The sequence below is a fragment of the Anabrus simplex genome, chromosome 3 (assembly GCF_040414725.1).
Source record: "Anabrus simplex isolate iqAnaSimp1 chromosome 3, ASM4041472v1, whole genome shotgun sequence".
Classification (NCBI taxonomy): Eukaryota; Metazoa; Arthropoda; class Insecta; order Orthoptera; family Tettigoniidae; genus Anabrus; species Anabrus simplex.
The window spans coordinates 114388402-114416171 of record NC_090267.1 but is presented as its reverse complement, the minus strand read 5'-3'; the positions used below and the strand labels follow the sequence as shown (position 1 = coordinate 114416171).

At 38.4% G+C, this 27770-nt stretch overlaps 1 protein-coding gene across 1 annotated transcript in view; it reads right to left on the bottom strand.

Moving 5' to 3' along the window:
- The window catches only part of CysRS (cysteine--tRNA ligase, cytoplasmic), a 123845-nt gene that overhangs the window by 59473 nt on the left and 36602 nt on the right, over window positions 1-27770 (bottom strand). Inside the window, exons 6-7 of the mRNA XM_067142685.2 lie at window positions 20601-20842; window positions 11500-11733 (exon numbers count right to left, since the gene is read on the bottom strand). Of these exons, the coding sequence (XP_066998786.2) occupies window positions 11500-11733; window positions 20601-20842 (476 nt within the window). The remainder of the gene's footprint in view (window positions 1-11499; window positions 11734-20600; window positions 20843-27770) is intronic.

Genomic DNA, 27770 nt, shown 5'->3' with positions numbered 1-27770 from the left:
GAGAAAAACCTGCCCCGCTTCCGCTTTGTCCAGCACATATCTCACATGGAGTGACCGGGATTTGAACCACGGTATCTAGCGGAGAGAGGCCGACACGCTGCCGTCTGAGCCACGGAGGCTCTTCATTGTATATGTATCCTGATAAAAAGAATTCAACTCCATTTTCATTCCCCGCCCCCCCAGTTGATTTCCCCCAAAAATGCGTGTTTCTTTAATTTTAAAGGAGATTCCAAATACCCATTTTCACGCGTTACATATTTAGTTTTTTATAATAATAATGTTATTTGCTTTACGTCCCACTGACTTCTTTTATGGTTTTTGAAGATGCTGAGGTGCCAGAATTTAGTTCCGCAGGAGTTCTTTTATTTGCCAGTAAACCTACCGACACGAGGCTGATGTATCGGAGCACCTTCAAATACCACCGGACTGAGCCAGAATCGAACCTGCCAAGTTGGGGTCAGAATGCCAGCGCCTCATCCGTCTGAGCCACTCAGCCCGGCTTTAGTTTTTTTTAGATATATGTATAATTCAAGTAATTTTTCAATTCTTAGCACAGGATATTAAGTGGATTTTCCAAAAAGAAAGAAATATTTTTAAAGGAGACTCCAAATACTAATTTTCTTCTTTGTAATGTCTTCAGTTTTTGAGATATCACTATCCTAATAAAAAGAATCCAACTCCCTTTTCAGTCCTTTTTACCCCCCATTAAGTGGTTTTTCCAAAAACAAAAAATACATGTTTTTCTACCTTTATTAAAAATAAAAAATTTCAAGTTTGTAACATGTTAAGTGTATGAGATGTTCTGTAGATATTCTCATTTTAAAAATTCACCCCCTTTTCCAGTTCCCCTGTAATTGGATTTTCAGAAAGTAAATTATCTGTGTTTCTTTACTTTTACAGGAGATTCCAAATACCAATTTTCACAATTTACGTTTCTGACATATACTGTAGATATTGTGCCATTTCACTGTTATAAGAAGTTCCGTCCGTAAGAAGGACAAAGATGGAGCCCAGGTATCTTAGAATAATTAACGTCAAAATGTCTGACCACACCGCAAGCGAAAGTAAAAGTATTCACCTCAGGCGCTAGAGAAAGGAATTTAGATCCAGAAAGCAGTGAAAAAGAACAAATGTGAAGATTGTTACTAACAATTATTGAGAAAAATTAGAAAACGAGATTGAATTGCTACTTAAAAATCCGAGTTGAAGACGAAAGCAACTTAAAGAGGGTATCGACGAGAGATCAGCTCAGCGGGAACAAAGAACAGACCTTTTAGAAGCCACGTCGCAAATTAAGCAGAAGTTTAGTAATTTCGTTCCGCGAACTTCAAGATACGTGGATAGTTGAGAATAAACTATGGCAAGCTTACGTCACGGCAGTCTCTGCTGACGTATTGCTCGATATCACCAAAGTTAAAGGGTTACAGAAGTGGGAATCCTGTAATAACTCCGGGATAGATAGAAGAAAGAAAATCTGTTTGTTTCAAATCATAGAAATATACTACCCCAAGAAGAATATTTGACAAGTAGATCAGCTCTTTCAAAAGAAACAATCTTTGCATTAGACAGATTAACACAGTTGTTCATGATGGAAGTGCTAATTGATCTTGTTTGCTATTCTATTCCAACTAGTCCAGAGATGAGCAAGTTGTTCTAAGAAGATGAGAGGCCAGACTGCCCAAATGGGTGCCGTCGGATGACGTTGCCTGCCGAGAGATGACTAAGCCCAGAGGAGAATTATGCCAATATTTCCCATTCACCTAGGGAAATAAAAGGAGGTGTATCCGCATGTCCTGTCAGCTGGACATATGCCGACGTCTGGAGCTGCTGAATTCAGATAAGTCTTACTTTTAAATTAGTGTAGTAATGTTTATATATTCATATGTAAGTGTAATATGATTTGTTAATTGGTTCGGTGCGAAATAATGAAGCGATGAAAGTGGTGTATTGAATTAGAGCAAAGGTGGATAGGTAATCTTCAGATACGAATGACAAATCCATAGATAGATAGTCAATCAGTGATGAAAGCCTACGTTCGAGATGTGATCCATGTGGTGTGAAATACTGAGTTCGTTAAGGTGACAGTGAATTGTATGCTATGTCAAAGAGAGATTTAGGTACGTGTGTACATTGGTTATGACCAATGAATATCAAATTAGGAACCAGCAGTAGGATATGCATGCTAAATAAACAAATGTGTTTACGATAATTGAAGGTTATGACGGAATGAAGGTCATAATATCGTGAAATATGTCCACGAACCGTGATTAAAATAATTAGGGCCACGATTGAAGGAAGTGGACACATATTTAGTAAAGGAGACGGAATATATGTTTGAAAGTATAATAATGATTATTTAAGTGAAGTTGATATGAGATTGATAATTTAAAATGGTGATAGTTATTGATTTTTCGCGAGGATGAGCACGGTGACATGGTAGTGGACTTAATGGTTTTCATGTTGAATTTTACTAAAAGGGAAATGAATATGTAGCAGATTCATGTACTATTTCTCTTATGAGCAAGCATAAAAAGTTCAAGTAAGATCGGAGTGACACCTGTTGGTTAGCGTGCACACTTGGTAGCGTCAACGAAATCTCAGTTAGGAGGATGAATTAAACACATGCACTGTGTCACAGATGTCTTCTAATTTTGATCTATTCTCAGGCGAAAGGAAATGTAATAACTTCTTAGGCAACATCCTATCACTGATGACTGACTGAAAATGTAGGAATTATATTTGATGGTCAAGTCTTCACACGATGCAGACCACATTAGCTAGTAGGCCTATATTTCAGATGAAACTATTAGAGTAGTCGTTAGAATATATAATGTCGCACGTATGTTCAACTTAAATGATGAGAAGATTCAGATCTTAGAATGGTCTGTGGATCTTACTGGTACTTATTGAACCATTTATAAAATTACATTAATTTAAAAGAGGACTTATCAATATTCACGCAGAAGAAGAAGAGCCAATAAAGAGTATGAATATTCGGAATTGTAAACCAAACCAGTTACTTGTAGAAATATTAGGGAACTATCCTCCCAGGTTGATATTTATAGGTATCTATTGATATGTTGCGAGAAATTGGAATAACTATATGTCAGCAGATTAATCTGAGCTCCGAGGGAGAGCTAATAATTAACTCAAAACTTCATAAGCAATAGAGGAGAATTCCAATTCATGAGATATGGTTTTAGGCCTAAAATGCATACTGTATATCTTGGAACCACCCTCAGTCTACACTCTAGCTTGTAAGGACTCATGTTGTAAATATTTTTCTTTACTAGGGTGCACCCAGCTAAGTTTTAGTTACGCAATATGTTTTAATTACTCATACAAGTTTTAACTACTCAAGTATGTTCTAAACTATTTCACAAGTTTTAATTATCCAAACATATCTAACTTAATCGTTTCAATCTATTAATTTTACACTTTATTTCGATTTGATCATTTCATTGAAGGTCTAAGATGGTGAATTTGACATTTTGGACTCATGATTTTTAAGTTGTTAATTACGGGCTGGATGATAATATTCAGCTGAATAATTGGTTATACGGACTTCAATAATTTGCCGTATATTACATTCTGTCCTTGATTTTTTGGGCAATCAAGATTTAAGCACTTAGTGCAATAGATTTCCGTAGATTTAGTTTAAAGGATGACTAAATCGAGCAACATTTCCTTTATAATGCATAGTGGGTGCCGGACGGGTCAATTACCGGCAGATTTTAGATAAACATCGCTTGCATATATTTTACCCGATACTGACATTTCTTCGATTTCTTCTTACGCCAGAAGTGTGGAAGTATTGAGTGAAAGGGTGTCATGGAGAAGCTAGAAAAGGAAAGGAATGATTAATTATGTATTCGAGTAAAAGAAATAGGTAGTCCTAGGAAATTAAGGCCCTATTTGCTAGAAATGGACGAAATAGTCAGATGAACATGCGGGTTCCTCTATCAGATTTTTTTTTTTTTAGGGAGGATAGATTAACATTCGACCTTTGGATTGAAACAATTATATAATAAACAAGATATGTGAAAATTTAAACAGTCTTTCGATGTGTTTCGTAGCGTAGAGACTTAGATTTAAGTGGATGAATGCTGCAACAACTTGGTAGCGTAAGAAATATAATAAGCAACGTATGAAAGTTGTTTCTATGTGTAATTTAAGTTTTCTTTGGCTCCGTATGGTATGTCTTTCTCTTATCCGGAACTCACAGCCCAAATGATAGAATTATGTTAGTCGAAAGGATCGTAATTATGCTAGCCTGGATCTTATGCGTCCCCTCAGGGAGCCGGGAACGGCGCAATACAGTTTTTTTTAAATTCATCCCCTTTAGTCACTCCTGTTCACCCCCCGCCCCATAATTGAATTTTCCTAAAACAAAAAAAAAATGTGCTTTATTTTTAAATGAGATTCCAAATACCAATTTTCATGTCTGTAACATCTTCAGTTTTTGAGATATAAGTATTCTCATAAAAGGTATTCAACCCCTTTTTCACCCCCCTTAAGGGGATATTCGAAAAAAAAAAGCGTTTCTCTATTTTTGAAGGAGATTCTAAATCTCAGTTTTTACGTCTGTAAACTTTTTGAGATACAGATAGGCTCATTTAAACAATTTGCCCTCCTTTTAACCCCCTTAGCACAGGAATACCCAAAAATCTTCCCTTAGTGAGCATCTACACTCTAACTGTATCCCCAAAATTTCATTTCTTTATGTCCAGTAGTTTTGGCTCGGCGATGAGACTTTGGCAGCACAGAGGCGGACTAGTACTATAATGCTACCTATATGTTTATGTTAGTGCTGAAATCCGATTTCTTACTTTACTAATGCTGAAAGCCTGAAAATGTAATGTTATTCTTTAATATGGGAATCAGTCTAGAAGGAAATGTTGAAAGTGATGTGATTTCTATCCAGGTTCGTTGTTATCCTAATACTATGAGTTACAGTACATTGCACGTATATAAAAGATGCCACTTACAAACTTGCTTTTCATCCGCGAATTTCTGTGGCCACAAAAGTCACTATTTTTCAAGAATGATGACATCTACACATGATAGATTGTCTGACTGTGCTGTTTTGAACCTTTCTTCTGTCATTTTGAAGCTATTCGCGATCACGAATAATAAACAATCGGCTTTTAGTAACGGCTGATGTACAATGGCTGGTAGAGCTGCATGCGGTACTGGATCGTGACGTCACAGCGCGCCGCTTACGTCAGAGGCCGTTCCACTCGCCTTGTGGAAAAGCACTTTTGAACATTTTTTTAATGGTAGAAAACAAGGCAACTTACCTCATTGTAATACGTTTACGTACTATTTCATTGGTGTACTTTTCAAAAAAATATTTTTGAAAATTATGCATGTTCCCTATTGTAACATTTTCTTGTGAACCAAGGTAGTAACGGCTGATGCACAATGGCTGGTAGAGCTGCATGCGGTACTGGATCGTGACGTCACAGCACGCCGCTTACGTCAGAGGCCGTTCCACTCGCCTTGCGGAAAAGCACTTTTGAACATTTTTTTAATGGTAGAAAACAAGGCAACTTACCTCACTGTAATACGTTTACGTACTATTTCATTGGTGTACTTTTCAAAAAAATATTTTTGAAAATTATGCATGTTCCCTATTGTAACATTTTCTTGTGAACCAAGGTGGCTTTTCCAAGGTATTGAGCTTATCACGTTTTTCTTTCTGGGGTTTCCTGTCTGTAATTCAGTGTAATTTTCTGCTCTGATTTGTACGTTTTCTTTCCGCCTTGTGTTTCTCGGGATATATTTTTCCTTGCTGCGGGTTCTATTCCTCCTCGCTCGGGAAGGAGGCTTTGCGTGTTTGGTGTTACCTTAGCTACGTGATGTTGATTCGATTGTTGTTGGGAATGGGACTGAGTGAACCGATACGCGTGCATTTTGTGTTGTTCCCAGGTGATGTTATTGGTTTCAGTAGAATTTGATAATGATATTTGTGTTTCGTTAATCCTTTTTCGCCTCCTATTTAACTTTCTTTTTCGTTTGGTTGGGGCGCATGTTCAAATTTCTCAGATAAATTATTACTTATCTTGGGAACGGCCCCTTGGTGGTAATGATGTTAATTACTCGAGGTGATGAAGACGAAGTGATCTCCACAGCATATAGATGAACCGTAGTCTTGTTTACTGGAATTGAAATTTTGTTTAGTTTATTTTATACCAGTGATCGATCATATTTTATGTTAGTTATTAGTAACTTTTGGTAGAAAGGTATGGAGGTAAACGTATTAACTGTTTTATTTGTTGCAAATCATTTTATTATTCTCAGTTAATTTAAGGTCAACATATTATCTGATTTATTTTGCTGCAAAACACTTGACTGTTCTTAATTAATTTAAAGTCAACGTATTATCTGATATTTGTTGCAAATCATTTTATTATTCTCAATTAATTTAAAGTTAACATACTATCTGATTTTTGTTGCAAATCATTTTATTATTCTCAATTAATTTAAAGTAACATACTATCTGATTTTTGTTGCAGATCATTTTATTATTCTCAATTAATTTAAAGTTAACATACTATCCGATTTTTGTTGCAAATCATTTGATATCGAATTTATTTTCTGGCAAACCATTTTTTACTTCTTTTCTCTATTAATTCAAAGTTTTCATAGAATTTAACTTCAGTTAGGATGTTTATTTTTCTCTTGAAGTTGTTATATCTAATTTGGTACCAATTAAAGTTATCTTGTGTTACCAAGGTGTTGTTTTTCATTTCACCGTTTTCATTGGAGCACTGCCACTGTCCCTTTCGTAAACCGTGACCACGGCCTTAAGCCGCTTCACTTCTGTTTCCGGTAAATGTGTTTTTCTTCTTTTGGTGCTTTTATGCTGTGTTATGTTTGTTTTTACCCATCTGTGTTTTGTCTCTCTCTTTCTTGCATTCACTTTAACTCCCTTTGTGGGCAAATGCACTACCAACTATCTCACCTGGGAGCATTATTCCCAGGCATGTAAGGTTTTTCTGCCCAGCGTCCAAAGGGCTGGTTTGGTAGCCTGGAGGATGGTGTCGGTCAGAATATATTGTGGTTTTCAAAGGCTTCCTAACTAATTTAGAAAAGCAATCAGTGGGTCGAAAGGAGTGATTATGTTCCACAGTATGATATATGAAAGTGTTTTCTGAAGCTGCTAAATTACGTTGACTGTTATCAAATGACCTTTTTGTGAAAAAAATTAGGTAATCCTACAACTGGAGCCAAAGGCTGCGATATCTACTTCCTTCTGCTTAACAACTGTGTTCAAACGTTGAATAAAATAGTCCTTCCCACTGTGAGCAACAGAAAATTGAGAATTATATTTCACACAATAAACATATTCTGACTTCTTTATACATGGAAACTCTTCTTCTGAGTCTTTATTAAACACAAATCTCCTCTTTGGCATTCTTATCACACAAGCATACAGTCAAACTATAAGTGGACACTGATAAAAATTGGTGTAATCAATACATCAATACAATGCAATATTTTATACTCTGCACCTGTTGTTAACGAAATGCATATGGTTGGTCAGTCTGCCTGAAGATTTCATATTGTGTGTGTCAGTCAACAGTGAGATTCAATTCAGGGATTCCCAAGGCTCGATGCATTCAATCCAATCTCAGGGCTGTCCATATACAATTAGAACTGAAAATCTATATATTTAAAGAGTTTACTAAAAACAACTTTGGCAAATTCGTCCGTCCATTCTACTGGACCTGTAGAGGGTCAATGTTCCCTCATAGTGTTTACTCTGTGGTTGTGTACTCTTTGAATGATGCATTTATTCCATGAGAGTATGTAAAATCCATGGATCAGCTGTGTGGCTATATAATATGTGTATAGTTGGAGGAGCTCACTGAGCTCAACATGTTAGCCTGTATGTAACAAGCAGCAGGAAGTGTATTGTTGTGGAGTATGTGTTCTACAACAGTGTACATGTACAGAGATGTTGGATGTTCAATAAACCATTAATTTAACTAACATGTGGTATAGTGGTTATGTTACTCCTTGCATAGCCCGATAGTTCACCTACAGGACCGATGCTTCATTTTTGTTTTATTCCCTCCGGAATTACCTGCCGGTGAATCATGAGACATTGATAGGTCAACCGGACCATACCATTTTATGCTACGTTTGCCTGTTCTGAAGACGTCGCGTTCCTAGCGATCTCCTGTGAACTGTTACTCTCCCCATCATGTGTTGTTACTATTACGTAAACTTTCCCTATTCTGGTAGATGGCATCTCATGCATCAGCATATGTCAAAGCATTTCGTTTCTGCCCCGTCTTATTGGGTTATCTTTCTGGTTGGTTGGATGGAGAGTTTTTGATTTGAGAATATGGAAGCGATGGATTTCCAAGTCGCCTTTGTGGCATATAAAGGATATTTTAATAGATTCAAGATGTCTTTGTACAATTCTCGGCCTTTCGAGAATGTTAATTGCCTACGTATCTGAGGTATTTATTTTTCTTTAATCTTCTCTTGGTCTGATAATTGCTTCATCCTATGCTCACTATGGTTGGGTTAGAAAGGCTTCTCTCATCACGTGTTTCAAAGTTATTTGTGTGTTAACTTTGCTTTTATACCCTTCTTTCGGTATTTTCCATTACCGATCCACTATGTTTGTTTTTAAAACAGAAGGTAGCATGGATTCATGTGTGTATGGGATCGTCTGCTGTGTGCTGTCCAAGACCTTTCACTCGTGTCACTTCTTTAACATACCGCTTGAGCTCATGTTCTATTATTTTATCGCTTGTTCTGTATATTTCATGTCCACCATATTTACGTGGAATGAATACAAGCTAACAATGCGATTGACTGCTTTCTGTGCGTTTTGATTGGAGACACTCCGTCTCTCTATGATGGACCACTTTCTGGTTCGTATTGTCTGTTTGAGCTCGAGAGCGGTTGTTTGTTTAGTTATGTGCTGTGTGGCTGACGTTCTTATGCATCTGGCCTGTGTGTCCCCTTATCGGCGATCTAAACTCAATGGTCTCCGTGTAGACAAGGGTGGTTCTGGGTCTTGGATCCGTGGTACCTTTGTGTCTAATTTACTTATTTATTATTCATTACACACTGCCGTCATTGGCTTTCTTTACCTATTTTCTAGTTTATTATGTTTTATTCTTGACGGGATGCCTTTCTATTTTATCTTTGTTTATTTGGCGTGTAACCATGGCAACCTCACCTTTCTCCCTTTTCTCTTTGCTTTAATTTTATGAGCTCGGAGTATCCTTCCCTCTTCTCCTGTTTTAAGCTCTTTAACTCAACGATCTTGTATTCTCGGGGGATATGGTTTTTGTTTATTCGGGTGTTATTGTTGTGGGAATTATGTCTCATCTTTTCGACTAGAACAGAGAATGTTATAATAGAGTCCTGTTTCTCCTTTAACTTACGGTCGCTTGGACCTGATATGCATAAAAGAAATACTTTTAACCCACCTGAATAAATGTTCCTCACTTAATTGAGGTAGACGCCATGCCATTATACCTGAGTTTTCATCACGTCTTATATTAAGGTAAGAGACAGAGGGTTTTTTTGCTTTACGTCGCACCGACACAGATAGGTCTTATGGCGACAATGGGAGAGGAAAGGCCTAGGAATTGGAAGGAAGCGGCCGTGGTCTTAATTAAGGTACAGTCCCAGCATTTGCCTGGTGTGAAAATGGGAAACCACGGGAAACCATCTTCAGGGCTGCCGACAGTGGGGCTCGAACCCACTATCTCCCAAATGTTGGATACTGGCCGCACTTAAGCGACTGCAGCTATCGAGCTCGGTAAGAGAGAGAAGGTGTGATAAACAGTGAATCCTAATTTTGATTATGGGCCACGCACAATTAATATAAACTATTAGATTATTTGGCCTCTATGTTTTGCCTATGCGGCCTTTTTTGATTTTTCTCTCCTTAATACAGAAAGTTTTTGCCCTTATTCCTGTTCTACTTTAATCTCTCTGCGTCTCTTACATTTGTATTATTTGTCTAAGAGGCCCGGGTTCAGTTCCTGGCAGTCTTTGCCGGTTTTGACCAAATCCACTGCATTGGGTCTTCATGTGTTCTTAGTGGTAGTGCATAGGTCAAATCATTAATTGATCATGTATAATAAAATAATATCCTATTATAATTAAAAATATTGCTATAATAAATAAAAAGAGAAAACTCAAAAATCAAATAGATAATGACCATAACAACTTTGGCATCACAAACAAACATTTTTATTAAACTACTTAAACACAATCGCAAAACACACAAATCTCCCTTTAACACTAAAATACTCAATATTAATAAATGTAACAGGAATAAAATAAATTCACGACTATACCCTCTAGAACATGAATAAATTCCAGAATATAATATACTGTGTTGACTAAAAGCAAATAAATACAACGTATAAATTGCTTACCCTAACTCGCAATACATTCTGTACTTAGCAGGTTGCTAAGCGAATAACACTTTCATGAATATTCTGATCTAATTATGTGATTTTCATCCTTAGTAATGTCAATGCATGCAGCCATGTTTGATTACCAGCTGTCAAGCCAGAGTCTGCACCAGCATTTGGAAGAGAATTACCCCTGGAATGGAATTTTGCATTCAGAAGGGGATTACCCATTCGGAAGGGGGGTTTCCCTTGGAAAAAAATTCCCATATGAAGGGGATTTCCCAGGGTATGGCTCATTACACATTAGATTAATATGAATACATTTGAAAGATATAATTGGGGCTAATTTGACAGTAACATAAGTAAAATTCTAGCAGTAATTACAATTACATGTCATTAAATGAATCAAGATGATTTATTAAAGAAAAACCATTTGGTTTAAACCATGACTTAAACCAGCCAACTCTGGTTCTAAGGATATCCTGAGGTAATGAAAAGCATAAGCTGCTGTGTTATCAGATTCTTTCAGCCTCCATTTGAGCTTGAGATACAGTATTCTAAACACGACATAACTCAACAGGTCCAAGTTAAAACTCACGATTGTCCATAGACATCCAACCAGCAGAATAATGCAAGTATACTTGCATTCTTAATTCATCAATACGGACAATGAAGCTGATAGATTACAGCAGAATAATGTTTGCAACTGAAAATCCTCAACCTGTTTCCAGTATACGAGCAGGTCAGGAACGGAATTAATGAAGCCCCATCTAGCGGCGAGGACAGGAATTGTGCCGGCTGCCGAGGCCTGTCATACTCCTCTGGAGCAATGATTAATGACTGACAGATGAAATGATACTGGATTGTGTTGCTGAAATGAAAGATGACAGGGAAAACCAGAGTACCCAGAGAAAAACGTGCCCGACCTCCGCTTGGTCCAGCACAGATCTCACATGGAGTGACCGGGATTTGAACCATGGAACCCAACAGTGAGAGCCCAGTGCACTGCTACCTGAGCCACGGAGGCTCCAATGTTTGAAATTAATTTATCTAATTGGTACAATTCAAGATAATAGAGAAAAATATACATTTATCAACTCACATTTAACATTCGTTCATACTGACAAGCCATTTCCATAGTGTTGCTACTGTAGTCAAGTGTATCCTTCCAGGAATGCAAGAGGAATGCTAGTCGCAGCTGTCTCGCACTGTGCTGTGTCAGAGCCTCCTTAATAGTAATGAAGTTCTTCAAAGACTTTGACATCTTACAGCCAGCAATGGTAAGGTGGCCTGAGTGGAGAAAGTACCGCACCCAGTGATCGTTGTCAAAATATGCCTGAAACAAACATAATCATTTAAGCACAGATTTGTAGGCAATTGGCATGTAATTTTATGCATAGGCTCTAACATTTAACTTTAACAAATGATAATAAAACCCAATACTTATTGATTAAATGGAACTCGATTGTACAATCAATGATGTACACACAAGGAAAATTTGGCTTAAATTTAATGATGTCTGCTTGTTGCTTGCAGTCAGATGCTGAATACCTTCTCCTTCAAGGCAAGCTGATCTGGTAGTGTGATAACATGAGTTTTGTAACAGTGCACCATGATCAAAGAATCCCAGAATATAAGCAACGGTTTCACACTCCTTGTGGCATACGACACATTTAATTCAGACAGGCTAGACAAAACTGCATCAGAAAGTTACCTTATCAAATTAAGGAATGGTTGACTTGACTTCTGTATCTTGAATGGAAAAGACTTGAGTCATTGAACTTTTCCCCAGTAAATGATATATCAAATGGTATATCTGCTAGAAGTTCCAGTAGTTCTGTAAGTGCCTCTCATATCAATTTGAACTTGACTGCTGCAACTCATAATGATTTGATGCACTGATAATTTTGTCAAATCGAGTGAACTGGCTCTGTGGTAGTTCAGCTTGGAGAAACTACAGATAGCATTCTCCCATCACAGGTCCCTCAAAGAAAAGGGGGACCAATGAGGTGATCGCTGCAGGACATGGTTTCAACATGACAGTGTTCCACCACACGCGGTGGTGGTCATCCGAACTGTCTTCATGCACTGTATCCTGATAGATGGATAGGAAAGGGAGGACCTGCCCCTGGCCCTCCAAATTGCCCAAACTTATGCCCCTGGATATTTTTCTGTTGGCCTATAAAACAACGGGTGCACGCACAGGAACTGGCCAATCCTGGTCACCTTAGATAGCTCATCACCGAGGCATGCTGATCCATTATGCTGGAGAGGTGTGCAATGTGCCAGACGGTCATTACAACATCGCATGCAGCTTTGTATCGACCATGGAGGACGTCAGTTTGAGCAGGGGTTGTGTTGAACAATGTAGGTAACTGAAATCCTGGCACGTTTCATAGTACTTCCAACACAGCTCCATACCATATTCCACCATAAGAACGGACCTTTTCAGGGCCAAATAAACAAATCAGTCTGTGGAAACTATTACGTAAGCAACCTTGCCACATCCCAGGCAACTGGGAGTTAAACTTGCCTAGTACGCCTCATTTTGGTGCTGCCATTGGTTTTTGGGGTTTCCTTATAACCGCATAACCTTTGGTGGTGCTATTTGAGGATCCAACCAGCCTCTGGGCTGATGACCTAACAGACAGACAGAACCCTTGAACACTGTTCAATTTCAGATCTCTAACCACGCCCCTGCAAAGTGAGTTAATGGAAGGCTGACACGCAGCTAGCAGTTCACAGCCTAAGCAATACCTTTTCCTGATTTGTGTGTGCACCTCCTGTTGTAAGATACATGTTCTTCGTATCTGTGTTAGTTTTACAAATTCAATTGGGGTACGCATAATGAATTAATATAGTAGTGGCACGATTCCTTTTTTCTAGCCTGTAGCCACACATCTTGTTACATTACCCCGTTTTAGGGAGAGGAACCGATGTACCGTATAATTCCAAATACCACCTGCCACCAAATAAGACCTTAATTTCTAACGTCAAAATTTAGAAAAAAAATCACATGTTTATTTATTTAATTTTTTAGTCAACATAATGGAGGTTATTCTTCTAACAATTTTTGTAATTTCTACAAATGTGTCACAAAAGTGCTATTTTAAAACATTTTACAAGTAATAAAAAAACAAACCCTACAATGAGAAATAAAATTAGTTCAATGTACACATCAGTCATAATTTAATGTCATCAGAACTACCAACATCGGAACTTTGATCACCGTCACCTTCCCATAGATAGTCGTCCTCACTACCATCCATAGAATTTGAAATACCACATTTCTTGAAATTTTTCCTCACCAAGTCGTCAGAGATGCAGTCTCATACAGTTTTTATCCATTTGTTTAGAAGTTCCACTTCGGATCATTTCACTTGTTGCAAGTAATGGACTTCAAGTTTCACTTGTCCAGTTGGTGTCAGTGCGTGATTGCCAGCAGATGCCATCCACTCACTGTAGAGCTGTTTCAATGCAGCTTTGGAAGGCCGGTTGACACAAACATCTAATGGCTCTAGCATAGAGGACAGCCCTCCTGGAATTAGTGCCAGATCAGATTTTTCTTTGGTTATCAATTCCTTTGCGGCATCTGTAGTATGCCTGTGATAACTGTCGAGCACAAGCAGGCTCTTTTTCTACAATAAAACTCCCGGGTGATGTTGCCAAACACACTTCACCCTGTCCTCAATTAGCTCACTGTCCATCCAGCCGGATTCTTGGGTTTGAACAAAAATACCAGATGACAAATGTCCTTTCAGAAGTGTCTTCTTTTCAGAATCACATATGGAGAATGTTTGGTTCCGTCAGATAACATGCATCACATTACCATGCAGCATGCTTTTCGTTACCACCTGTCCTGATAGTAATGCTCTTATAGCCCTTAATGTGAACAGCATTGTCTAGTGGCATTTCAAAATAAATGGGCGTCTATCAGCATTCCCAATTTGAGAAAGCAGATAGGAATTGTGTTTCTGCAAACAAACAACGTGGCGATGGAAAGCTGTCAACTTTTCTTCAAAGGCAACAGGGAGGCATCATGAAATATAATTACGTACGTTTATGCATACACAATCTGTTTCTTCGATAAAAGTTCCTTATCCACCCATGACTTGCAGTAAAGCCATCTTTTTTAAGTTCCTTTGTGATCTCTAATGATTTTAGTTGACACATTTCAGTCGATACACCATAACCTAATTCACGTCTTTCAGTCACGTATTTATGAAGCTGTTCTTCAATTTCAGGAAACTGTGAACTCTGTCCTGTAGCATCATCACCGTTAGTTTTAAATAAAACTTCCCTCTTCTTACTCCAATCATGAATACATGATTCATCAGTATCATACTTTCAGCTGGTGGCATGATTTCAGACAGTTTCAGCTTCTGTTATAACTTCAAGTTTCTCACTCACAGTACATGACCGCAAACACTTTTTTTAATTCATCACTTGTTACCACTGATGCTTCTTCATTCAGTACACGAAGTATTAATCAACTACCACATCATGGGGTTCCGGTAACGTGGAAGTAAGTGACGGAGCAAGTTTTCAGCCATTGTCAAGTTGCGCGACATGAAACCGTGTTGCCACCTTTTCAGAACAATGAATTTTGAAACCATGATATGAAAGGCACCCACACCAGAATTTAAGGACCAATCATCATCATCATCATCATCATCATCCCACTCCAGTCACCCGGATGTGGTTAACAAGCCTCCTCCACTCCTTTATCTCCTTCCACTTTTCCTGCTCCATTACTTCCGCCACATCCAATCCAGCTTCTCTAATGTCCTTCCAAATCTGGTCCATCGACCTTCTTCTCGGTCCTCCAACTGGTATCTTTCCCCTCAACTTCTCTTTCCAATTCCCGTCTTGCTACCCGTTCCTTTCTCATTCCTTTTTACATGTCCGAACTATTTCAGTCTCGCTTTCTGTATCTTCTGTACTAATGGTTCTATATTTAGCTCTTCTCTGATCTTAATATTTTGGATTCTATCTCTTCTTGTCTTTTTAACCGATGTTCTTAAAAATTTCATTTCTACTGCTTGGATCTTACTATCTTGTCTCTTATTAGTTACCAGCGTTTCTAGTCCGTATGTTACAATTGGTATGAAATACTGTTTATATAATGCTAATTTCGTTCTCTTGGGTACTTTGTCATCCCATAAAAGCTCTCTGACTTGTTGAAGAGTAATATTTCTGTAAAAAAAAAAAAAAAAAAGTGTGGGTGGTATTCAGGATTATACACTATTTCAGAATAGTAGTAAATGCAGTGAGCTGAATAAAACTAGATCGCAAGGGGCGGGTGGACCACGCAGTATATGGATTGTGTTTCTAAGAAGGTATTTGAAATAACAACATGTCCAAAGAACAGTAATCTATTTTCTCTTCTCTCTTCTTCTTTTATGACCACATAGGATAACTTTAGTCCGTCCGTCGTTCAGGTCTCTTTGAAGAGATTGTTCGGCTTTGCGGTCCTCCCAGTACTTCTTCAGACGCTCCGATCCTCATGCCCTTTCCTCAGTTGAAAATATGCGTGTTGTTGGTTTGTTTTGTGTAAGGGTAAAGCAGAGGTTTGTATTCTTGAGTTCTGTATTCAATTTTATCTTATTTGTGGTGTCTTCTGTTGTAAGGCCTATTTCCTTCAGATCCTCTCTTACTTCTTTGATCCATTTACATTCTGCTGTGGTAATTTTAGAACGAGATTGTGTTGTACTAGTTGTTTCAGAAGTCCCAAATCCTGCATCCTCAGGATATGTCCAAAGAATCCCAGTCTCCTCTTACGCATAGTATCCGTTATGGGTTCTCTCTCTTTGTTCATGACTTTGTTAGGTATTAACCACCACTGTCCATCTTTCTGGTATTTTTTGTTGATGCAGGTTCTTCCAATCCTCCTTTCAATTTTCTGAAGTCCGTCAGTCTTTGATTGTTCATTCAGGTAAAAAAGTGTTTCTGCTACATATATAGCTTCTGGTTTTATAACTGTGTTGTAGTGTTTTATTTTTGTATTTACCGTATTTACGCGAATAATCCCCGCACCCTAACTTTAGGTAGGCTCAGTTTGAAAAAAAATGCCAACATTGACGCAAAAAAATGTATACCAATTTCGTGCCTCAAATTTTTTTTTAAATGTGCGGGTATTATTCGTGTAAATACGGGTATTTATGCAAATAATACCCGCCACCGAATAATCCCGCATCCTGAATTTAGAAAGGCTGATTTTGAAAAAAAAAAAAAAAAAAAAGCCAATATTGATGCAAATAAAACCCACACCCCAATTTCGTGCCTCAAATTTTTAAAAAAATGTGCGGGTATTATTCGCGTAAATACGGTATTGATAGACTTTTCTCTTTGTAGATATCCCATGTTTTTTTGGGCTTTAGCTAATCTATATGTTCTTGTTTGGATTGAGATTTTTTCATTTACGTTATGTGTTATTACTTCACCAAGATATTTAAATTGAGTTATTATTTTGATTTTATTACAATTTATGGTAACTTCTTTTAATTGTGTTGGTTTTTGGGGCATAATTTCTGTTTTATCAAATAATATTTTGAGGCCAATTTTATTTGCAATGTTTTGAAGTTCTGATATTTGGGTTTTTGCTTCTTTTATGTCCATTGCTAGTAATGCTAAATCGTCAGCAAAACCCAGGCAATCTGTTTTGATTTTTCGGCCAATCTTTATTTTGGGGGGACATTTCCTAAACCATTCCCTCATTACCATCTCTAGAGCACAATTAAATAATAGTGGTGAGAGCCCATCTCCCTGCCGTAGTCCAGTTTTAATTTCAAATGCCTCTGATGTTTCACCCCTAAACTTTACTTTTGATTTGGTGTTGGTGAGAGTCAATTTTATCATGTATATTAATTTGGGTGTAGTCCAAGGTGTCTTAAAATTTAAAACAGAGATTCTCTATGGATGCAATCATAAGCTTTCTTGAAATCTACAAATGTTATCAGCATATCTATTTCTTCTCCTGTTATAGTCCATTATCAACTTAAGACTTATGATCTGATCAGGACAGCTCCTCCAGGATCTGAAACCTCCTTGATATTCTCCTAGTTCTTTCTCAAGTTGTAAACTTATCCTATTAAGGATGATTATTGAAAATATTGTGTATGTTATGTCTAGGAGCGAGATACCCCTGTAGTTATTAGGGTCGGTTTTATCTCCTTTTTTGTGCAGTGGGTGAATGAGGGCTGTTGTCCAGTGTTCTGGTAGTTCTTCTTTAATCCAGATAGAGACAAGTTGTTGATGGAGGGCAACTTTTGCTGATGTTCCTGCATATTTCCAGATTTCTGCAAAGGTCTGATCTTCTCCTGGCGCTTTGTAGTTTTTTAATTTATTCAGAGCTTGGTAGACTTCCTTTATTGTGGGGGGGATTGATGTTCTCTGGTGGTGTTTTTATTGGGGTGTTGGTGTCCAAATGAAGGAGTTCTGTAGGTTCCTCACAATTTAAAAGCTTGTTGAAATATTTAGCCAGAATTTCTGCATTGTCTTTATTGTTATGAACCAGCTTACCATTTTCATCCTTCATCAGTAGGGTTGGGGGTTCATATTTTTGGAGCTGCTTTCTGAAGTCCCTTGATTGAGTTTTATTGAATTGTTCTTCAATTAACTGCAGTGTGTCCTTATGATGCTGTCTTTTTATTCTTCTTAAGACTTGGGTAGTTTCTTTTCTCTGTTTTACTAGATTTTGATAGGATATTTCTGTGTTTTGGGACTGATGTAATAGCCATGACCGATGTCTTTTCTCCACTGTTTCATCACATTCACTGTTCCACCATTGGTGTTTTTTTACGTGGTTTAATTGGAGCCAGGTCTTCTGCAATTTGTTTAAGGTTGTATACTAAGTTTTCAAGTTTATCTGTGATTTTTATTTTTTCAGTTGCTTTCTGGTAATTTTTGTTGTTGATTAGCTGGGTAGGATCTAATTTTCTTTTAGTTTTAAGGGCTTGCTTTTGTTGTCTCCTCTGGGGAGTAAGTTTAATTTTAATTTTAACTACGTTGTGATCTGAACCTGTGTCTATTCCTTGAAGGATTTTGATGTTATAGATCTCTTTGTGGTGGTATTTGTCCATGCAGATGTGATCCAGTTGCTATTCTCCTTTAGTGTAGTCAGGGTGTTTCCATGTTTTCAGTTTTTGAGGTTTCCTCTTAAAACATGTAGATTTTGAGATTAAATTATGGTTTCTACACAGGTCAACTAGTCTCTCTCCATTTTTATTTTTTTTTCTTGTGTGCTGGCCATTTTCTGATGATGTCACGGTATTTTCTTTCTCTGCCTAGTTGACCGTTGAAGTCGCCTATTAATAATTTTACATGGTGTTTGGGGATGTTATCTATGGTCTGGTCCAATAGGTCCCAAAATTCTTCTGTTTCCTCATGGTCTTTTGAGGAGTTGTTTTCATCATTAGTGAGAACATGGGCATTTATTACAGTATAGATTTTATTAGATGCCTTTAAGGTGAGATTCCAGGGCATCCTGGTCAGTGTTTCCAATTTCCTGTAATCCCATGATAAGAATTTTGTGTTGGTCCATTATGTCAGTGATCACTTTTAGTTTACCGGTTTGCATGAGTGAGTTTATATTGTGTGTAGAGAAGTATGTCATCATCTGCTTTGGTTTGATTCTTGATTTTGTCTCATTCGTGTATGTGGTACTGGGGTATTTCCGTGCCTCGGACTTCATGGTATCTTTCAGATGGCAGCCCACCATATCCGAATGCTGTCTTCTCTGAACTTTTGGTTCAGCCGGTGGAGTATTCCTTAAAAGACCTTCCATGGTTGACTGTCAAGGTGTCACCTGTGTGGGACTAGGTCCCGAATTACAACTCTGGATGTGATCCAGTGAGGTGATAATGAGGCCGCTCCTCTGGAGTACAAACGCCTTGTGCAGCCGCCCCTAACCTGGAGAACAGACGCTGCATAATGGATTCTAGTGGCATTTCCTCCACTGTGGGGACCATCACCCCACCCAAAGGGGCTCATTCGCCCGAAGCCGTTGGCCCCCTTAGGGAGTCAGGTTATTTCCCACCGCCCAACACTCGGCGTTAGCAGTTTTACAGCTGGGTGCCAGACCAGCAAACCCTCCTCCTTTCTCATTCCGGACTTGGGACCAGACAATGGCGGAGTAATCTATTTTAAATAAACAATTTGTAACTTATGTGTGTAAACAATGCAGTTCAGGTGACATAATTTTCATAGACATTTTATAGAAGAAACTGAATAAAGTAGTAGAGATCCAGGTTTCTCAGAAAATTTTGCTGAACAGTTTTCAGAGGAGTAGATAATCACAATGAAACCATCACCAGAACTAACCATAAAGTAGTTTCTAAATAGCAGGCATCTGACTTGACAATGGCTTTTACAGAGATATGTGCAGTGTAGGCAATGAATTGTTGAAGGCTTCACAGTAAACATTCGAACAACTATACTAAGGGACTCTATTGGAATGCTGGGATGCCACTCCTGTATGCTACAGTATCATCATTCAGTTTCCAAATTACAAAAATTTGCCCAAGCTTCAGCATTAATCTTGGACTGCTGAATTTCATGTACAATAAACATCTCATCACCCTACTGTATTTCATTGTCTCCAAGGCAGCCTCCCGAATCCAAGCTCCCAGCACGCAACCTAAACCATGGAGCCAACTCAATCGGTTTTGGCAAAATTACCAGTGCATCAAAACATTACGAGTTGCAGCAGTCATATTTAAGAATCTAAAATCAGTTGCAGTAAAGCCTTTTGAGTCTGAACCACTGATGTGGTCGAAGATTTCTCTATTTAGGTAATTGGAAGACAGGACCTTTAGATGCCCCCTATATAAACAATGGTTTCTGAAATCATACATGGCCAACACTGTTTTATGCACCCAGTTCATTCATTCCGGTATAAATATAGGAGATACCAAGGATACCAAAACTGAGTGAGTTGGTTGTGTGGTTAGCGTTGCACAGCTGTGAGCTTGCATTCAGTAGACAGTGGGTTCCAGTCCCACAGTTGGTAGCCCTGAAGATAGTTTTCCATGGTTTTCCATTTTCACACCAAGCAAGTGCTGGGGCTGTACCTTAATTAAGGCCATGACCACTACCTTCCCAATCCTAGTCCTTTCCCACCTCCTCTGTTGCCAAAAACCTACAATGTGTCAGTGTGATGTTAAACAAGTAGAAAAAACAGGGATACAAAAGTATAATACATACCTCTGCTTGGGCCAGCTCATTATCATGATGGGGAAACTTGAGATCTACTCCACCCGTGTGAATGTCCATACTCTCACCACAGATGTCGGAGGCCATGACAGAACACTCAATGTGCCAGCCAGGTCGTCCTCGGCCCCAGGGTGAATCCCACCATGGCTCGCCAGCTTTGGAACTCTTCCATAGAGCAAAGTCATTTGGTGAACGCTTCTCCTTCAGACGTTCTTCAGAAACGCACAAGTCACCTACACAATAAACAGCAATCAAGTGTAGATATTCACAACAAAATGTTCACAACCAGTTGGAAGTGATATTTTTATGAGTCAAGGATTCTACAGTTATAAGCCATTCACAAGAATAATAAGGAAGATGAAAAAGGAATTAGCACTTCAAAGACATTCAAATAATATAAATTAACAAAGTAAGAAGTAGAGCCCGCCTGGTGGCCATGATCGTTAAGGTGCTGAAGTCTAAAATGGTCTGACACCGAGGTTAGCTGGTTCGAGTTCCGTTGGTCAAAAAAAACTTCACCATCAGAATGTTGGCCAGCAGGGTAGGGGAGGTGGTGGTATACAATTTCTAATCACTACATTGCATGCCAAAAGCCTGGATTAAATTCCAAACCTCCCCGCAGTGCTCATATGGAGTAAGGGCATATGACTCTGTTTATGGTGATTCGTCTGTCGGATGCGGACATTAACCCTTGAGCAGACCCCTTGGTGCTATTTGACAGGAGTAAGCTATGTGCCGACACCGGGTTTCACCCTCTCCCTACCATCATATATCACGTCATTAATTTCATCTCATTAACTCCTCTGATGAGGTTGACGTCAGGAAGGGCATCTGGTCATAAAAACTTGCCACGGCAGATTCATCTCACCTCATACCCGACCCTGTAGGAAAACGGGACAAGGGTTGGACAAACAAACAGCAAAGTAAGAAGTAGATACTGGCATTGGTGATAAATGATTGATAATAATACTTTATGACCTCAACTACCGAGTTACAGACTTTCAGAAGTGGTACCATTTAGGCGGCTTGCTTAACAATTTCACCATTCCAATTGTGCTTCTGTCTGGCAATGGAAATGAAACTTTACTGGATGGTTGCTATGGCTGAGTAAATTAATTTTCTCTTTCTTCTGTCCAGTAAAAAGAGACCACATGTGAGAAGTATTTTAGGCCCATATTCACCAACGTCGGTAACTTTTGCTGTTATCTTAGATTTTCAAAACTCGGATATGTCATTATTTCAGATAACGCTCACTTCCGTATTCACCACAGAATTTATTATCTCGGTTTACCAAAACTAAGTTTTCGTTTCAATCTCAGTTTGAACCGCATTTTTCCATACTGACGTACAGAAAACAAATGACGACGTGCTGCCGCCACTATTGAATTGTAAACAAGTTTTTGATTCCATTCGGGGTTTGCAAATAATTTGCATAAATTATGTCCGCTATTGAGCAGAAACGGAGAAAGAAGCCTAATATGACTTTCCAAGAGAGTGAATTGTTATTGAACTTGGTGGCAGAAAGCATTAACAAAGGGAATAAGAAAACCCAATTATAGCCTACACATTGTATGTCACTCAAAAAATAAGTCAGTATTCCTTCATTCTTCATTAAAAGTCACCCAGTCGTGTACCGTACAAGATATTAGCTATAACTGAGAATTTATTTTAGGCCTACCTATGTGTTGGGAATTCCAGGTTATGTTCGGAAGCTTTAGATAACCTAAAATGTGTCTGAAAATCAGAGTCGTCGTAGTCCTGGAAATATGTCGCACGTTCTTTCATCCATCTAGGAAGTTTATTAATTACATAATCTTGATCATATTACTCGTCGCTGTTATTTTATTTCAATTAGATATTCCAGCCGCCTACGGGCGTTAGAATGGAGTGTGACGAACTTGTAAGTAATTTAGGAGAGGATTCTAGTGATGCAAGAGACAATGAATCTTCTCATCTACAGGGAATCGAGCCGATTGCAAGTTCAGATTAATGAAATACCTGTCACGTAAGTAGACCTACTTGCTCATTTTCATGGAAAATATATTTCATAACAGTGATATTTGCGTAAAGACCACGTGGACCTCGCGGAGTGATACGAAATATTTGTTTATGCCTAAGTTACTCTTCCGATGAAACGAATTTTAGTACATTTCATTTTTTTCAAAATGAGCCTTTCTAAAATGAGGGTGCGGGCATTATTCGACGGCGGGGATTATTTGGGTAAATACGGTATATCCCCAGAAATCTTATCAATTCCAGCTGCTTTTCTAGTTTTCAACTTTTGTATCTTATTGTAAATGTCATTGTTATCATATGTAAATTTTAATACTTCTTTAGCATTAGTCTCCTCCTCTATCTGGACATTATCCTTGTAACCAACAATCTTTACATACTGCTGACTGAATACTTTTGCCTTTTGAAGATCCTCACATACGCACTCCCCTTGCTCATTAATTATTCCTGGAATGTCCTTCATGGAACCTGTTTCTGCCTTAAAATACCTATACATACCCTTCCATTTTTCACAAAAATTTGTATGACTGCCAATCATGCTTGCCATCATGTTATCCTTAGCTGCCTTCTTTGCTAGATTCAATTTTCTAGTAAGTTCCTTCAATTTCTCCTTACTTCCACAGCCATTTCTAACTCTATTTCTTTTCAGTCTGCATCTCCTTCTTAGTCTCTTTATTTCTCCATTATAATAAGGTGGGTCTTTATCATTCCTTACCACCCTTAAAGGTACAAACCATTTTCACATTAATCAACAATTGCTTTAAACCCATCCCAGAGTTTGTTTACATTTTTATTTACCGTTTTCCACCGATCACAGTTTTTAGTAACAGCCTCACGCCTGCTTTATCAGCCATATGTTACTGCCTAATAGTCCTACTTTTAAGACCTTCCTTTCTATCACATTTATTTTTAACTGCGACAAAAACAGCTTCATGATCACTAATACCATTTATTACTTCAGTTTCTCTATAGAGCTCATCTGGTTTTACCAGCACCACATCCAGGATATTTTTCCCTCTAGTTGGTTCCATCACTTTCTGAATCAACTGTCCTTCCCATTTTAACTTATTTGCCATTTGTTGGTCATGCTTCCGGTAGTTCGCATTTCCTCCCCAACTGACATCTGGTAAATTCAGATCTCCCAGTGCAATCACATTCCTTTCCATGTCGTTTCCCACATAGCTGATTATCTTATCAAATAATTCCAAATCCGTGTCAGCGCTACCCTTTCCCAGTATGTACACTCCAAATATAACAAGTTGCCTATTATCTTTAGAAATGAGCCTTACCCCTAGAATTTCACGTTTCTCAAGTTTAACTTTTTCGTAGTTTACAAATTCTTCTTTCACCAGGATGAATACCCCCGCTCCCACCATTCCTATCCTATCTCTGCGATACACACTCCAGTTCCGTGAGAAAATTTCTGCATCCATTATATCATTTTTCAGCCATGATTCAACTCCTATTACAATATCTGGTAAATATATACATATTAAATTAATTCTATTCCTTTCTTTACAATACTTCTACAGTTCAACACTAACATTTTTATGTCATCCCTACTTGATTTCCAGTTTCCTTATCACCGCTCCCTAGGCCACCCCGTTTCCCTGAATGTACATCCCTATTACCCTTCCAAACAAATTTCCTAACTTATACGTACCACTGCGGTTTAAGTGAAGGCCATTTGAGCGCAGATCCCTATCTCCCACCCACCCATTAGGATCTGGAAATTTCACTCCCAGTTTCCCACATACCCACTCCATAGTCTCATTTAAATCCCCAATCGCCCTCCAGTTAGTATCCCTCCTACACAGTATTCCACTAATAACAATCTCCGCTTCCTTAAATTTCACCCGTGCTGCATTTACCAGATCCCCAACTATGTTGGTACTTATATCAGCTTGCCTTACGTTGTTGGTACCAACATGAAACACTACCACCTTCTCCTTCCCCTCCTCCCTCTCTTCTACTTTCCTCAACATCTGCCTCAACCTAATTCCTGGATAATACTCTATCCTGCTTCCCTTTCCTCCACACACTTTCCCCACGTGTCTAACGATGGAATCCCCTATGACCAGAGCATCAACCCTACCCACCTTATTTGATCCCCTCCCCTCCTCGTCAGCCCTGTCTTTCCTGATAGCTGCAGAAGCTACTTCTTCCTCCCTTTTCTCCTTCCCATGACCCCGTTCTACCTGTCTTTTCCTATCCTCTACTCTACATTTCCCTTTCCTATCTTTTCCCTTCCTCCTACTTCCACACATCTCAGCAACAGTTCCCTGTCCCTCATCTTCCCTCTGCTGTTCTACCTGAAGTGACTCGTACCGATGTTGCACAGACACCTGTCCCGAATTCTGATCCAGAATACCCTTAGCCTGCAATCTCCTTCCCCTTAGAACATTAGACCACCTGTCTTCTACAACTATCCCCCTTTCCTTCCCCTCCCTCTTGCACACCTACTCTGACCTGTACATTGTTTGAGGGAGGCCTGTCTTCTATGAGAATCCTAATTATCTCCCTCAAACTCTCCAACTCCTCCCTCATACCCCTCAATGCCTCGCCACACCCACAGTTCATACACTTGCACTCCTTAGCCATTCTTTACGGAAAAAATTAAAAGAAAAGGAAAAATAAAATAACTTATTTGCCAAAAAAATAAATGAACGGAGGGATATATTCACTGGGATAGTACTCAAATATCACATGACAATAAGGTACCGGTAATTAATATACGACTACAATACAATACTACTTAGTCGTGCTCCATTTTTATCCTACAACAAAGTTTGAGATTCAGTTTATAGCCATGTTCACAATTTCACAGCTTGTGAACAAGATGTAAAAATTCAATTTTAAAATACTGTATATTGAAAAGGATATAATTATTTTAAACAAAACAACAAATAAAATCTTTAAAGGAAATAGCTCAAAATATTGGTCTGAAAATTTTATTTGAAAAAACACAAATTATGCTAAATTCAACTTCCACTTGCAAACAAAATTAAGCTGGGAGACCAAGAAATAAAAATTCTAGAAAAATTTAAAATTTAAATAATCACATTTAACCTGAAAAAGAAACCAACATGGCTAAATAGGATACACTGGTTACAGCACAGCATGTTACCAAGAATACATATAATAAAATGTGTCTCTCCATAGCAACCAAATTGAAACACTACAAAACAGTCACCCAGCCACAAATTGCATATGCATGTGAAACATTGTTCAAAACAACAAACACAGTTGCAATAGATAGAGTACTCAAGTTAGAAATTAAAATACCACGGCAGGGTACAATGGAAATGGAAAACATCATACATGGAAATAAGAGCTAACGCCTTCATCACATGTTGCGGAAAGCTCAGGTTACTGGAGTGTACCTATACAGATAAATAGCACATAACTTTCGAAAGCTTGCGTGAAGATTTGGCGGCAAAAAATGTGAGGAACTGCTCCTGGACATAATTTCCATTTTTTTTTTTTGCTTTACGTCGCACTGACGCAGATATGTCTTATGGCGACGATGGCATACGAAAGGCCTAGGAAGTGGAAGGAAGCGGTCGTGGCCTTAAGTAAGGTACAGCCCCGGCATTTGCCTGGTGTGAAAATGGGAAACCACGGAAAACCATATTCAGGGCTGCCGACAGTGGGGCTCGAACCCACCATCTCCCGATTACTGGACACTGAATGGAAATTCTAAGTTCCCATGGAGGGAATTAGATTCTTTTCCACCAATAGAGCATATCAAAAATCAGATCAAAAATTAGATGGATGGCTTGTCCGGCGTTTGCTCTATTAGCAGCGTTTCGTCTTAGGTCTGACACTGACTCTTCAGAGTGGGATGGTTAATAGAGCAAACGCCGGACAAGCCATCCATCTAATTTTTGATCTGATTTTTGATATGCTCTATTGGTGGAAAAGAATCTAATTCCCTCCATGGGAACTTAGAATTTCCATTTGGAATTGCTAGGCGGGCATTAATTCCATTGTGGAGTTTTATCTCCCGTATGCAGTTGTCAGACTGTGCTTCATAAATAAGCTTCTGATAAGTTCACCTGCATACACCCCAGCGTCAGTGGGTAGGGTCTGACACATCCCACTCTGAAGAGTCTAGTGTCAGACCTAAGACGAAACGCTGGTAATAGAGCAAACGCCGGACAAGCCATCCATCTAATTTTTGATCTGATTACTGGACACTGGCCGCACTTAAGCAACTGCAGGTATCGAGCTTGGTAATTTCCATCTCACTCGAGAGATATCTACCTTTTCACCATTCACTATAAAATTACCCGATTTTAATATCAAATCATCAGAGAAATTAACATGACAAATTTTGCAATTACGTGATAACTTAGTATCCTTCCATGGAACAGCTCTTGGCCCATTTTTTAAAATGATTTCTATCCTTCGGTGGTGAAAAACAATTACGTGATAACTTAGTATCCTTCCGTGAAATAGCTCTGGCCCATTTTTCAAAATGATTTCTATCCTTCAGTGGTGAAAAACAGTCTTGCATCATCAACTACTCTACCATAGCCTGATTTACAGCCAGGCACAAAACAGTACGACATTCTGAACTATTAAATTAATCAAGCCACATAAGATACATGCTTGAAATACACAACACACAATGAACTGAGTTTAGGAACTGAAAGCAAAGAAAATTCAACTTATTCACTTATTATCTCGCACAGTAACATCTCCCACACTTTTCTATACCCGCCTAGCCGGAACTGCTGGAGTATGTGTTGGATATAATCACATGCAGTGCTTGCAGTGGCAGGACCAAAAACTACCATGCTATAATGGCTGACCCCTCACATTTGGTCATATATTCGTCATAATATTACTATAAAGCGAAAAATACCTACAAAATATTGTATCAAACTCAATAGTAAAACCACTTATTCATGTCCATACAACTTTAAATCAATCACTGACAAATTACTGGCATAAATAAGAACAAGGTTTTCAGTGCAGAATGCACAATGGAGTACCCATGTCTTAAGGCACTTCTTTGTTAGAAAAATATGTTGCAATACTCCATTGACTCACGAATAGGCTGGAAATAAACTAGAATAAAAATTAATGAGTTGTAGTTAAAATTAAAATAAATTATAGAAAAGACACTGAAGATAATCCCTC